Consider the following 14,700-nt stretch of genomic DNA (forward strand, 5'->3'; position numbering starts at 1 on the left):
TTTTTTTTCAAAAACCTAAAGTATGCAATATGAAAGAATCTATTTTTTTTTATAGCTGTTCAGCCCTCTCCATTCTTGTAAGTTACACTGGTAAATGTAATTAATGACTGGAAGGCAAGAGTGTCAATGAATGTAAATAGCTTACACTTGGTGAATTTTAGTTTGTGTGCATCTGAAAATTCTAGATCAAATCGATTTAAGTCAAACATCCTATGTTTGAACCCCAGACATCTACCACATATACTGCAAACTTCAATGACTTTTATATGTTTATATTAATGAACACGCAACATATATTTTGTGTTCAGATAGCAACCAGTGGCCAGAAAAAAAACCACAAAACCAAAAATTCAACTGGGAAGAGGAGTCGCCTTTCATGACCTTCAGACAACTAGTTCTTGTATATGAGCACATCACAAGAAGGTAGTCTTATTTTAGTTACCCAGGAGAGCTCAGATTTAGAGAGAACAGGAATAAATTGAATATATGTAACATTCTTACCTGAAAGACATTCTTTCTGCTCGATTTTTCCTTGGCCCATTCAATGTGTGCTCCACACAAATCCACACTTTCTGGTTTGTGCCCAGTTTTCTGTAAACACAAAAATGAAATGAGAATAAAAGGATGCAGCATTATAGACGGATGTCAGAGAAATAGGATTTTGAGTTAGTAGCTATACATATTTATGATATAATGCCTTTTTTGTTTTCCCCAGGGGAAACCTAATTTGTAGAATTTTTATTTGGGACCTAATATTTTTAAATGTCTAAAATTAAAGACCTATTTTTAAAATTATTTAATTAACTGTAGGCTATAGGAAAAATTAATATCTAGAATACTGATATGTTGAGATGGTATTCTTTAGTAATTTAAGAACAATAAGTTTTAAAATGTGTTATTAGCAATATGGAATATTGCTCTTCAATGGCTAAAGTAACATAAACGCATGTTAAGTTATATTACTTTTAGACCTAACAGTAAAAGAAAAAATTGATAAGTCATAATGCAATGCAAAAAACTGTTAGAGTTTTAGCTTTGCGACTACAGTAAAGTTGCTTAGAATCTGACTACATCATCTAGAAAATTGAGCAGGTGGATTAATCTCAAAGTCCCCTTGCAAGTTTGTGTTTCACATATTAGCAAATTCAATACATATTTATTAAATGTCAACTTTGCCTTTTAGAAATTCACTTTTCAGACTTTAAGACTATATACATAAATATAATTTCATTTAGTAAATTTAACTTAGACAAAATAGATTATAATGTGTGCTTCCTACTACACAATTACAACATGGATATTACTTAAAAGATATTTTTTATTTCAATAATTCACAATAATCAATAGGAATATCACTCATATTTGTCTTTTCATATTTTCACTTGATTCAAGTTAATCATCCTTATAGAACTTCACATTTGCATACCACTATACCACCAATTATTTTTTAAAATGTTTAGCAGTTTGGAGAATTTCTATACTATTTTTTCAAGAAGTTTCTTCATAGATAAATTTTCTAGGTTTCTCTATACATTCCATACTTTTCTCAAGTCATTGTCCACAAAATACTTTAGAATTTTAGTATATGAAGCTTATAATACTTTTAGACAATGTTTTTAACATTATGAACATTAGGATAAAACATGAAATTATGAAAGAATGGTAAATATATTTTTAAAACATTCTGTCCACATTTGTTGCCTCTTAGTCATTATATCCAATTCTGTAAGTGTAACATAGACTTTTTCAGAAGCCAGAAATTTGTTTTTAACTGTAAATTATGAGATGTTTTTTCTGGCAACTGATTTTTTTTTTGAAACATTGTATAACTTTCCTACAGGATAAACTAGCAGGCAGGATAGAATTTGATAGCATATCTACGTTTTTTCTTGTTATTATTTAGGAAACTTTGGAGAAACCCATCAAGAGATTTGGATCAGTGAAAAGTTTTTACTGGTTCACCCACATTCTGCCACCCAGGTGATCACTATTTTAGAAGATTTCAAAGCATGATAGTGATGTTCTTTATCAAGTGATTTATGATGTAGAAAAATTAGCAACATGTTTCTTATAGATTTAATTAAATTAGGGGATACTCAGAGCCAACAAAAATAATCATTAAGAGTATGTAACAAAATGGTTTATTTTTCCCATACAGTCAAGTCAGGGGAAAATAAAAAGGTATAATTATTTTAAGAAGCACTTTTTATGTTCCAGGTACTTACCTAAGTACTTTACAACAATTAGTAATAATTTGTTTAGTGTATAACCTCTGTATCATAGAGAGTTTGTGGGTAATTATACAGAAGCCTAAGGCTAATATGAGGAAGATTCAGTATTTTCCTTGCATCTGGAGTTCTAGGGCCCAGTACAGTGGTTAACACACTGACACAAAGTAAGTGTGCAATAAATGTTAATCAAATGATTCTGTGAAATCTTACATTCACAACTTTATGAGGTAGGCATTATCATCACTAAGTTATAAGTAAGAAAACCTGCCAGAATTGTTAGGTCAATTTCTTCAAGGTTACCCAGCTAGAAAAGGAGTGGCCAGGATTTAGATCCAAGCAGTGTCACTGCACAGACGGTTCTTAACCATGATGCAGCCCTTAAAAATTGAATATACACTGTGATCATATGCTAAAAACATGTAAGAATTTGGGAAAAGCTATGGCTTTCTCACTAGACTCCAGAACAGACATATTCATCTTGTTTTTGTCCTTCTCTGTTAAACTTGATCTTGCCGTAGGTCCTTTACACCACCTGTTTACCTGGAATACCTCCCAATCTTCACACGGCTGGCTCCTTCTTATCCTTCAGTTCCCAGTTAAATGTCACCTTGTCAGAGGTCTTCTTTGACCGTCTTATATATAAAAGAGCTGTACTCCAGTACTCCTGGTTACTCTCCATCCCACTACTTGTTTTAATTTCACTGCAGCCCTCCTCCTAACTGAAATTAACATATATATTTTTATATGCTGACTGTCTGTGTTTCCCCCACTAGAATTAAGCTCCCTGAGCTAGGGCCTTGTTTGCCTTTTCCTCTACTGTTTCTCCCAATGTATGGAACAGTGCCTGGCACATAGTTGTTGTTCAATGAATATTTGCTGAATTCATGAATGAAGGAAAAATACCAAAATGCAACTAGCTTTTGTGCTTTGGAAGGAAGACTTTAGTGTCTTAAAATTCCCAATTTTACAGCAATTAAGATTTGTATTTTTTAAATGGTTAAGCAGTCTTTGGTTTGTGATTTGGAAAAGTGAGAAATGGTTTAATGGACTCATATTTGGATTGAATGTGATATTACACACTCAATTAACATTTATTTCACACCTACTATGTGTCAATGTGTTACACACTGTGCTGGGCTCCCTGAACTCCAGGGATAAGGGAGATACTGACTCTTCCTTGAAAAAAACTCACATTAGCTTTAGATTTTTGTATAATTATCTACAAACTCCATATGCTATAGAGCTAAAGGAAACCTGTGGGTAAAAGCAGTCTAAACTTTTACAGTTTTCTCATCATCTAGCTTTGTCAATCTCAAAACGTTCTCATCAGTATCTGTTGTGCTGAATCCTTATTAACCCCAATAGGACTGAGGTTCAAGAGGCCAAAGATGAGACCCAGAACCAGCAAACAAGATATGGGATTTTACGAAGGGTTTAAATACTGGGGAAAGAGGCTAGTGGTGCCAGTTTGGACAGGAGAACCATCTCATGTACAGGAATACACCAGTGGCAGCGGGCTGGACAACGTAACCACATACCCCAGCGGTGGAGGGGTGGGCAGGAAAATCACAACATCTTGCTACCAGCATGCAGTTTATATAGTATTTTCACTTAACACCCTCCCTTTAAGTACCTCCACCTGGCAACCTTCATCCGCCGCCCCCCCAAACCTCAGAGCCTCATTCACCTGTGCGGCCTGTGATCTACGAGACTGAATGAGGGCTCAGGTGTTCCTCATGGACAAGGAACAAATCTCCAGGTTAGCTGTTCCTGGATTCCCTAGCTTGAAACACACGTTCAGGTGTGTCTGCCATAGAGGGTCATTCCAAGGAGATTCTTAAGCTATTGCTATCAGGTGTGTTTACCCTACAGCCTCCTAAGGCAAATCCCACAGCACCTGGCACAGGTTTAATCACAATCTAACCCCTGTCTGTGGCTATCCTCTCCAGGACTTGCCCTGTCTCTTGCATTCCTTCCAATCTCACTGCTTCACCTTGTCTTCACTTCAGTGATTTTCATTCTGCTGCTCATCTGACAGATTCCATTTTTGGAGATTTTCTTACCCCCACCCTGTTATGTGTGTTTCTGATGCTATTAAAATAATCGACCTTTGTGCAATCTCCCAGTCTCTGAATTCCTTCCTGGCTTCACTTCCTTTCATGTCCAGGCTTATATTCCTGATTCCACAGTTACTTCAACCACCCCCTCCACCTGCCTTCTCCTCCAAGGATATCACTCTCATCTGCTTGCCCCTCCATAATATTCCTCATATCCCCGAATACTGGAGAAATAACTTTTGACTACTTAGGGTAGCAATATTACAAATAATGTCTACCTTCTTCAGCTGGACCTTTGACTGTGCTTAGCAAACTTTGTATGTGTTCCTAGTCACTTTCTCTTCTTCCTCTTGACACTGCTCTCTGAGAGCTTCAGCCCTTATAAGTCTGCCCCACGAAATGATTTGTTCTGACTTCATGGAGATCATAGCCCTTGTGCTAGAACAGTCACTACTCTTCCCACTTTCATACTTAGTCTGTATAATCCAAATAAACAAACAAACATAAAGTTTAATGATAGCTTCGTCTATTGTACTCTGAAAGCTTAATATTGATTTCTCATTTACTTCTTACAACAATCTTGTGAAAATATTACCAGTGCTTTCAACTTACACATGAAGAAACCTAAGCAGAGAGTGGCCAAGTGCCTGACATGAGATCATATACTTAAAAAGTGCCTGAGTTGATATGAATTTACTTTTATCAGATTCCAAGTTCTAGGGTTTTGATCACAATGGAATCCATGGCCTCCGCTCCACACTCATCTTTTCCTCCTACTAGTTCACCTAAAAATCAACGTCTTTTTCAGGACCAAGAATAATAATTCACATTTTCTATTTTTTTCCTTGTGTCATCATTTCCCACTCAGTCTTCTGGCCCCAGAATTCTGGGGCTGTGACTGGCGCATCAGTCTAATAAACTACCATACCTTGGCAGGACAGTGGCCTCTGTGAGTGTCAAATTACCTGACCTGTCAGTACCATAAAGCACAGAAAGGACTCGCAAGGCATGTCCTGCTTTGCCTCAGAGGAAGAGTTACTCCTTCTGCCCAAGGATTATTTGTCTCTAGTTCCTAATTTCATCCAGTCTTGTCCCTCATTTCCTGAGTTGTCCAAGAATAATAATTTCACATTTCCTTCTACTTTCTCCCTCACAAATAGATTATATCTTCAGCCTCTAACCATATTCATCACCCCTGTTTATAAAGAAAAAAAATAGAAGAAAAGCAAGCATCAACTCCACACTCTCACTTTTTCTCAATCTCACTTTATTCCTTTCCATTATTGCCAGATTCATCCTTCTCCTCAATTCATGTTCTCTGTTTGCTCAGACTCCATTCTCTTCTTCAATACTGTAGCCTGATGTTTACTTCCTTCTTTGACTTTTCTAAAATGTCTTAACCATTAAGGTCAACAAAAACAATCTGATGCCTTGTTTCCCATCTGCATCTTACTTGAACTCTGCACTCTTAGATTCTGTTGGCCCTACTCCTTAGAGTCCTCTTGTTTCTTGGCTATGGAAGCATTTTTTTCTCTAAATTCTTCTTTCACCTTTTGTACTCTTCCCTTTCAGTTTCTTCCACTGACTCTTCCTCTTCCCACTTTCCAAATGTTGGTAACCCCAGGTTTAGCATTCTAGGCCCTCATCATTTCTCCTCACTCATGTGATTCCTATGGGTTTTGGTCTTGCCCCTAGTCTTGCCCCATCACCTGCCGTATGTTGACCCCTCGATGGGTGCCTCTGGCCCCCAGCTCACTCTGATGTGTCAGAATTATATTTTCTACACTATCATGAGAGTGTAGCACAGACACCTCAGTGAAATCATTATCTTCTTCTCCCACCTGCCTCCTTTTCTCCATTGCTTATCTTACTTAATCCCTTCACTCCCTTCACCTGAAAGTTTCTTAACTCCCTCCTTTCTTTCACCATCCATAATCAAAAGGCACAGTCTCAAATTCTGGAATTAGCTCCTTTTTCTCCATCTCATGACCCTAACCTCAGTAGAGTTCTTATTTTCTCTCACCAGAATTCTTCTACCTCTTGCCTCTGTGGCCAAAACTCTTGCAATACATTCTCTGTATTTTGACTTTGTTTTCTCTCTAAGACACAAACCTCACATTGTGGAACATTTATCTATGTGGTAGTGTCCAAATCCTTTGGTAAGGTATACGAGCTCCTTTCTGTCCTCCTCCAACCATCCCTCTCGGTTCTATGCATTCTCCCATTCTTCACACCAGCTACGCTACATCCATGGCAGTTTCCAAAATGCAATGTGTTTTCACAATGCCAGACATTTGGGATTTGAGTATGCATTCATTCTTTTCATCTGAAATACATTTATCTCTCTCTTCAATCTACCCTGCTTGCCTGCCATCTGCCGTAATCTTGCTCATTTTCATGACACAACTTAAAAAAATAAAAATATCCACAGGGAGAATTTCGCCTCTGCAGGTAGTCACTTACTCCTTCCACCGTTTCTCCTATTTGAAACATACTGTGTTACAACTCTTGTTACTCACACATTGCTACTCCTTTTTGGTGTGATTTTTTCCCCTAGCTATCCAGTAAGAGAAGGGGGTTTGTCTTATGGTTCTTTATTCTTCCAGAATCTAGCAAAGTGGCCCCAAATAAGTGTTCAACAGATATTTGTGAACTATTGAAATGATTGAGCAACTGTATAAAGAATGACAATGGAAAATATCGGGGTTGATTCCAATGCATTAACAAATAAAAATAAATAATACATCTCAGAGTGACAGTTTACAAAGTGAGAAGTATGTAAGTGGTTACAGGATAATATTTTCATTTCATACCGACTTTAAGAACTGATTATCTGGTACAATCAAAGCTAATAGAGATTTGGGGTAAATTCAAAAGTATGACAGAAAAAAACCAAAGTTATTGGTAATAATAAATATATTCACTTTAAAAAGAGAAAACTAGAATAAATAGCTTGAGGACTGTGTAAAAATGATCCTAATAAGTAGTTCATTTTCACAAAGCTACAGCAGAAAGACCTATGCCTGAAGAACAGTTTTAGGGAATAGAGATTATTAGAAGAAAAACTTCTCAGTATTTAAATGTTAAATATTGGAATAAGTAGTTCAGTAAAGTTGTAGAATTTATTTGGAAGACAATCAAGATTTTATTCAAGAAGCCTGAAATTAAAGAATCCTTTAATAGAAAACATATTTCTGATTCTACAGCTATAAAACACAAGAAAAAGTCTGCTAATGAACAGCACGATGCCAGTGGATCATATTGTACATCATTATAAAAATACACTTTTTAAAAAATGACTAAATATGAATTTAAATCTAAGAATGTACACACCATATCTCTTCTGGGGTGAACTTAAAATAGAAATAACTGATTTTTAAAATATTTAAATAGAATTATTTAAGAGTTACTGCTTTTGGACAATAAAACATAAAAGCCTCTTTTTTAGAGGAATGTGAAGTCATTAAAAATTGACCCTAGGTCTCTCGCACTTCTGATTTTTATTATTCTTTTCGTCTATCTTCACCATTTCCCAATAACAGCTAACAGAGTATTTTCTCTGTAATATTTTTTTCTCTGACTTAGATTAAACCTGTGGGATTAAGTTTCCCATTTTTCTTTATGGGATATTTGGGGTCCATAGTCTTTTAATGTATATTAAGAAAATATCAAAGGCCAGATGCTCTTTAGCTTGATGATAGCTTCCATGATGAAGATTGGGCATATACGCAGGCCACAAATCATTTGACCGCACAGCCTTATACCCTTATTACTAGATGTGGTTCAAAAAGAGAGACAAAGCTCAGATTTTATGAAATAGGTTATTAGCGCCATTTTTTATTTTGGATTAATTGCTATTCCAGAATATAGACTCAGATTGTCCTTATCATTTTGAAACACGAAACACAAAATCTGTTTAGAGGAATTAAGTTTTATCACATAACTGGTTTTGATTCTGGAAAATTGTTCATGGAGGAGGATAAAACTCATTTATATATTCTCATTTGGGCAAAATGATTCAGGAAAGAGGACTGAATGGATACCTGATCTTATTAATGTCTAAAGTATGGCCCCTGTCAACATAAAAGAGGATACTTTGATTATAAGATGTGAGTTTTATGTATATGAATATAAATGATGTTAATAATAACAGAAATTGTTTCTACAGTGAAATTTCTCAGTATATTACATGACCAAATCAAACCACGTTTTCAGAAAAATAAACCTTTGTTAGTGATTGTGGGCACTAGAATGTTATGTGCTTTTTGTTTGCTTTTGAGGAGAAAGTATTCTATACTTTTCAAGAAATGAGCACCTACTGCATTTGTTTCTGAATCCAAATCTTGCTGGAATAAATATAATCGCTTCTACTTAGTTTATTTTGTTCTCAACTGATACAGTTTTACATTTACATTATATTAAAAAGGTAATTTATTTCTGCAAGGTGAATAGCTTGGGTACACTTTTGATGTCTCAGGTGCCTCCTCAGAGTTTCCCCTTAGACTGTCATCCACTCAGTCAACCTCAGCTGTCCCTGTAGATGACCATCTCTGCCTGGGCAATGCAGTCCACCTCTCGAGAATGACCAGTCACCTTCTTGGAATGCCAGACTTCCCCCCCAGCCTGCCAGATTATAGAGGGGCCTTTGGCTCCTTCCACTACTTCCTACTTTAGATGAAATGCCACTTTGCAGGGTGAGGGACCTGGCTTTCTGAGTAGCCTCCCAAGGCTGAGGCAGGTCCAACTGATGCAGGCAAGTGAAGACTCTGGGTGGTGAAATTTAACCAAAAGTTCAGGAAATGGGAAAAGTACAGGAAATGGGAAGAAATATGGGAGATAAATTCCTTTTCCTTCGTCTGCTCCCTTCCTCCTATAGATTGCTTTAAGCTTTCACCAGTGTACTTGCAGCCCCTTTTCTCTCTGTCTCTTTGAAGCTCATTGTAGAGGGGAGCCAACATGGTAACATCCCTGTACTACTCCCCATCATTTCTGGCCTGACTTCCTTTTCACTTCACTCTCTGTGTCCTGGATTTGTACCTCCCAAATAAAGCCTGGCTCTTAATTCAGGCTTTGTCTTCCAGAAAACCAGGATTGAGATAACTGATGTTGCTCTCACTGTGGCAGAGGCGAATCGCTCTCCACCAAAATGTGTGCTGTGGTCCCTCTTCAAGCACCTTTAGTTGTCACTGGGAGCCAGCTCGCCAGCTGAACACTTTATTTCCAGCCCTATTTGCATCAGAATGTGGCCAATTATTCATTCTCACCACTGGAATGTGAGCAAAAAGACTTCTAGGCACATGCAGATCTTTCCCACATTCTCCCTTTACCCTTCCCTCATCTGCCACTACTCCTAACAACTGTACTCTATTGCTTCACGTAATAATAACGACAACTATAAATACAATTAAGATTTAGTATGTTTGCTCTGTGTCAGGCACATTGCATCAATTTTCTCACGTATGGTTCTATGAGATAGTCACCCTTGTTAATCTCATATTGCAGTTGAGATAGCCAAGAAATATGTGAAAATCAAGTTTATCATTAACATTTGAAAATAAACTAGAGCAGCAAGTAAAACATGAACCTGCGATTCCTAGCCCAGGTGATCTGACTTGAAAGCCCCTATTTCTACCTAATGTGATACTGCTTCTCAGAGCATTTCAATTTAGTAGTGAATTTTTAAGAAAGACTATACATATACTCTATAAATTAAAAAATGCACTGTGGGGTGAAAGCTCATTTTATCTTAGAGAAATGCAAGCTCTAAAACAGATGCATTTCATTGACCAAAATGATAAACCACAGAGAGACAAGCTTCATAATTAAAATAGTTTTCTGAGAGAGCCTAAGGTGAGGTTTATTGAGGGACAGTAAGCTCTGATCCATTTATAAAGAATCCTGTCAATGTCATGGATTTTTGTGGTTATTAAAAATTATGTAAGATACAGAATTTATTATAGTTAATGGCCAAAACTTGAAAAAAATATAACCAGAGAACATGGCTTCATTTATAGCAATATCGATCACTTGATTTTTTTCCTTACAAAGTTTACATTAATAAAACACGGGACTTTAATTCCCTTTTTTTCTTCTCTGTATTTCCATCTCTACCCATTATCCTCCAGATTTTGAACTGTAACTTGTTTTTTCTAATTATTAAATGTATGATGAGTCCATATGATGGTGCAATCTACAGCTATACTAACATACTTCATCAATGATAACCATGCTGATGTGGCAAGAATACTACTATTATGATAATTAAATGATTAAACAGAGATTTTAAAATGCCTTCATTAGTCTAAGGCTGATAGATCTTGTTTGCCCCTCCATTTTTTCATGATCTTCTTAAGCAGGGGTCTGAATAAGGGCTCAATACTCACTCTACAAAAATAAAATCATTCCATATTCATTTTGCATGGAATACTCAATAATTCATGAATAGCTTTCTGATTGAAACTATTTTCATCTTTTTGCTAAATCACATCATTTTAACACAATAAGTTCATTTTGTTAAAGTCATACTACAGTGAATGAGCATTAGATATATTGCATTATTTAATTAATGTGTGTGTTCATTACTCATATTGAAAGTAAACAATATTTTGTAAAAGTAAACAAATTATTGTTTATTTTTTATTTTTATTTTTTTAGAGACAGAGTCTCATTCTATTGCCTAGGCTATAGTGCAGTGACTTAATCATAGCTCACTGCAGCCTCAAACACCTGGGTGTAAGTGATCCTCCTGCTTCGGCCTCCTAAGTAGCTGGACTTACAGGTGCATGACCACCATGTATGGCTATTTTTTTTTTTTTTTTTTTGACAGAGAGTCTCATTCCATCACCCAGGTTGGAGGGCAGTGATGGGATCTCGGCTCACTGCAACCACCACCTCCTGGGTTCAAGCAATTTTTGTGCCTCAGCCTCCTAAGTAGCTCAGGTTACAGGTGTGTGCCACCACACCCAACTACTTTTTGTATTGTTAGTAGAGATGGGGTTTCTCCATGTTGAACACGCTAGTCTCAAACTCCTGACCTCAGGTGATCCATCTGCCTTGGGCTCCCGAAGTACTGGGATTATAAGCGTGGGCCACTGCACCCAACTAATTTTTTAAAATAACTTTCATAGAGACAGGGTCTCAATATGTGGGCCAGGCTGAAAACCAATTATTTTGATGAGGCCTTTTATGTTGCCCATTTTTGCTTCCAAGGTTATGGCTGAATGAGTGGTTTGGAAAAGTTAATAGTTCATTAAATGCCTTAGAAAAGTTTTCTGTTTTTAAAAGTAAAATTTTTATAACATCAAACTCATAGAAGCAGAGAGCAGAATAGTACTTACCAGGGCCTGGGGGTTTGGGGGAAAGGTATGGGGAGATGTTGCTTAAAGTGTAGAAAATTTCTATTAGACAAGAAAAAGAAATTCTAGAGATCCATTGTATAGCATGGTAACTATAGTTAATAATAACATCCTATATATTTAAAAATCACTGATTATATTTTAAATATTTTCATCACACACAAAAAATGAGGTAATGGATATGTTAATAGCTTGATTTAATCATTCCACAATGTATACATGCACCAAAACATCACATTGTACCTTTTAAAAATACAATTTTTTTCTTTCACTTTTAGGTTCAGGGGTACATGTGCAGGATGTGCAGGTTTGTTACATAGCTAAACGTGTGCCATGGTGGTTTGCTGCACAGATCATCCCATCACCAAGGTATTAAGCCCAGCATCCATTAGCTATTCTTCCTGATGCTGTGCCTCCCCCCACCACTCCCTCCAACAGGCCCCAGTATTTGTTGTTCCCCACACTCTGTCCATGTGTTCTCATCATTCAGATCCCACATATAAGTGTGTTTTTCTCTTCCTGTGTTAGTTTGCTAAGGATAATGACTTCCACTCCATCCATGTCCCTGCAAAGGTCATGATCTTGTTCCTTTTAATAGCTGCACAGTATTCCATGGTCCACATGTACCACATTTTCTTAATCCAGTCCATCATTGATAGGCATTTAGGTTGACTCCATGTCTTTGCTATTGTAAACAGTGCTGCAATGAACATACACGTGCATGTATCTTTATAGTAGAATGATTTGTATTCCTTTGGGTATATACTCAGTAATGGGATTGCTGGGTCAAATGATATTCCTGCCTCTAGGTCTTTGAGGAATCACCACAGTGTCTTCCACAATGATTAAATTAATTTTCACTCCCATCAACAGTATAAAAGTGTTCCTTTTTCTCTGTAACCTCATCAGCACCTGTTCTTTATTGACTTTTTAATAATTGCCATTCTGACTGGTGCGAGATGGTATCTCATTGGGGTTTTGATCTGCATTTATCTAATGATCAGTGATGTTGAGCTTTTTTTATATGTTTTTTGGCTACATGTATGTCTTCTTTTGAGAAGTGTCTGTTCACATCCTTTGCCTACTTTTTAATGGGGTTGTTTATTTTTTTTCTTGTACATTTGTTTAAGTTCCTTATAGACTCTGGGTATTAGAACTTTGTCAGATGAATAGATTGCAATTTTTTTCTCCCATTCTGAAAGTTGTCTGTTCACTCTGATAATAGTTACTTTTGCTGTGCAGAATCTCTTTAGTTTAATTAGACCCCATTTGTCACTATTTGCTTCTGTTGCAATTGCTTTTGGCATTTTCATCATAAAATCTTTGTCTGTGCCTATGTCCTGAATGGTATTGTCTAGATTTCATTCTAGGGTTTTTATAGCTTATTTAATAAATAGTGCTAGGGGAACTGGCTTAACCATGTGCCAAAAATTGAAACTGGACCCCTTCCTTACACCATATACAAAAATTAACTCAAGATGGATTAAAGACTTAAATGTAAAATGCCAAAATATAATTTTTAAAAAGTAAAAATTGCCAGTTGTTGGCTCTGATTAAAAATACATATTAGTACAATGTAAAACAAAAAACATAAGAGTAACAAAAAAGTCCCTTACACAGCCAACATATAGGCTTTCTACTGAATATACTGGCTTTAGAACCACACAATTTTAGGAGGAAAATATTCCCTAAAATGTTTACAATGTTCTTGAATTTATATCAAAATGACACTAAATTTTCTGAGCAGTATGTGATGAATACAATAGAAACAGTGGCTCTCATCCACCCAATTGATGAGAATGAGTTCCACAGCATCTGAGTGTTAGTTTTGTTTAAGTAGGGTGTGACACTAAACAGATATTCTGGAGTCAGATGAAAACACCACTAGGTTTGCAACCATTGCTCACTGAGAACACCTAGTTCTTAGGACAGCATGTTTTTAGCTCTCCTTAGATGAATAGCTCTGCTTGTTCACTTTGCACTAGAACTTCTTTAGAAATGACCATACTGTTGGAGGTCAGAGACATATGAGAATATCAAAATATTTTGTCAGTGAAAAGATGTCCTGTGATTTACTAAATGCATTGAGCCAAAATGATGACAAACAGCCGTTTTACAATTTTCTCTGTCGTAAGAGCTCAGGCCTTATTGCTCACATCTATTTGCATAAATTTTTAGAACATGTCTCTCAGATAATTTACCAAGTCCTGCATGTGTTTTTAAATTATACATATATAAAATTAAGACAGACTCTCTCTCTCTCTCTCTCTCTCTCTCTCTCTATATATATATATATAAATTCCCCAAACATCTGAAAACTCCGAGTCTCTCTTAATTGAGAAATTGAGAATATTTCATATTGGTTACATTGCCTACAGAATGAAATGATCTCTTCTCCCAATCCTGTTCAAGGTCTTTCATAAACCAGTTCCACACTGACTTTCTAACCAAATTACACTGCTTGCTGTTCCACAATGCTGTTCCTTAACTTAGTTTGAAGCTATTCCTCACTCCCAGGCAACTTATAGAAGAAACACAAAATAGTCTGGACTAGGAAATATTCACTCTAGGCCTCAGGGAACCCCCATTAAAACATTTCAAGAACAGTGACTAGTACACAGTGCATGGAAGAAGGCAAGAGATCAATATACATCTGTAAAATAAACAACAAAAAAAGAATGTTCCATATTTCATTATTAATTACTTTCTTATTAGTACATAAAATATCTTTTGCCCCCTTTTATATCAAAATCCTATTCATCCTTCAGAAATGTGCTCAAATGTCACTTCCCCCATGAATATATTTCAAATCCTATCCAAATGGAAGCAATCACACTCTTCTCTGAGTTATCATAAAACAACCCCATGTCTTGTTCATGCCATTTTAGGACAACTACCAACATCCATTTTTTCACTACACTCAATCTAAAGCCATACTTTCTATTTGTTTCAGTTTGGTTCATTTTTTTTATCTTTCAGTGCACCTATCAGAGTGACTTAAAAATCTATCATACTGACTTAAACATAAGAGATGCGGCCGGGCGCGGTGGCTCAAGC

At 36.3% G+C, this 14,700-nt stretch overlaps 1 protein-coding gene across 3 annotated transcripts in view; it reads right to left on the reverse strand.

Annotated features, from left to right (window-relative positions):
- ARHGAP15 (Rho GTPase activating protein 15) overlaps window positions 1-14,700 on the reverse strand; it is a 653,192-nt gene that overhangs the window by 521,478 nt on the left and 117,014 nt on the right. For all 3 annotated transcript variants that reach the window (XM_033231613.1, XM_033231614.1, XM_033231615.1), the window contains exon 6: window positions 502-591. In XM_033231613.1, coding sequence (XP_033087504.1) covers window positions 502-591 — 90 coding nt within the window. The remainder of the gene's footprint in view (window positions 1-501; window positions 592-14,700) is intronic.

This window comes from Trachypithecus francoisi, unplaced genomic scaffold, assembly GCF_009764315.1.
Source record: "Trachypithecus francoisi isolate TF-2019V2 unplaced genomic scaffold, Tfra_2.0 Lachesis_group13, whole genome shotgun sequence".
NCBI lineage: Eukaryota > Metazoa > Chordata > Mammalia > Primates > Cercopithecidae > Trachypithecus > Trachypithecus francoisi.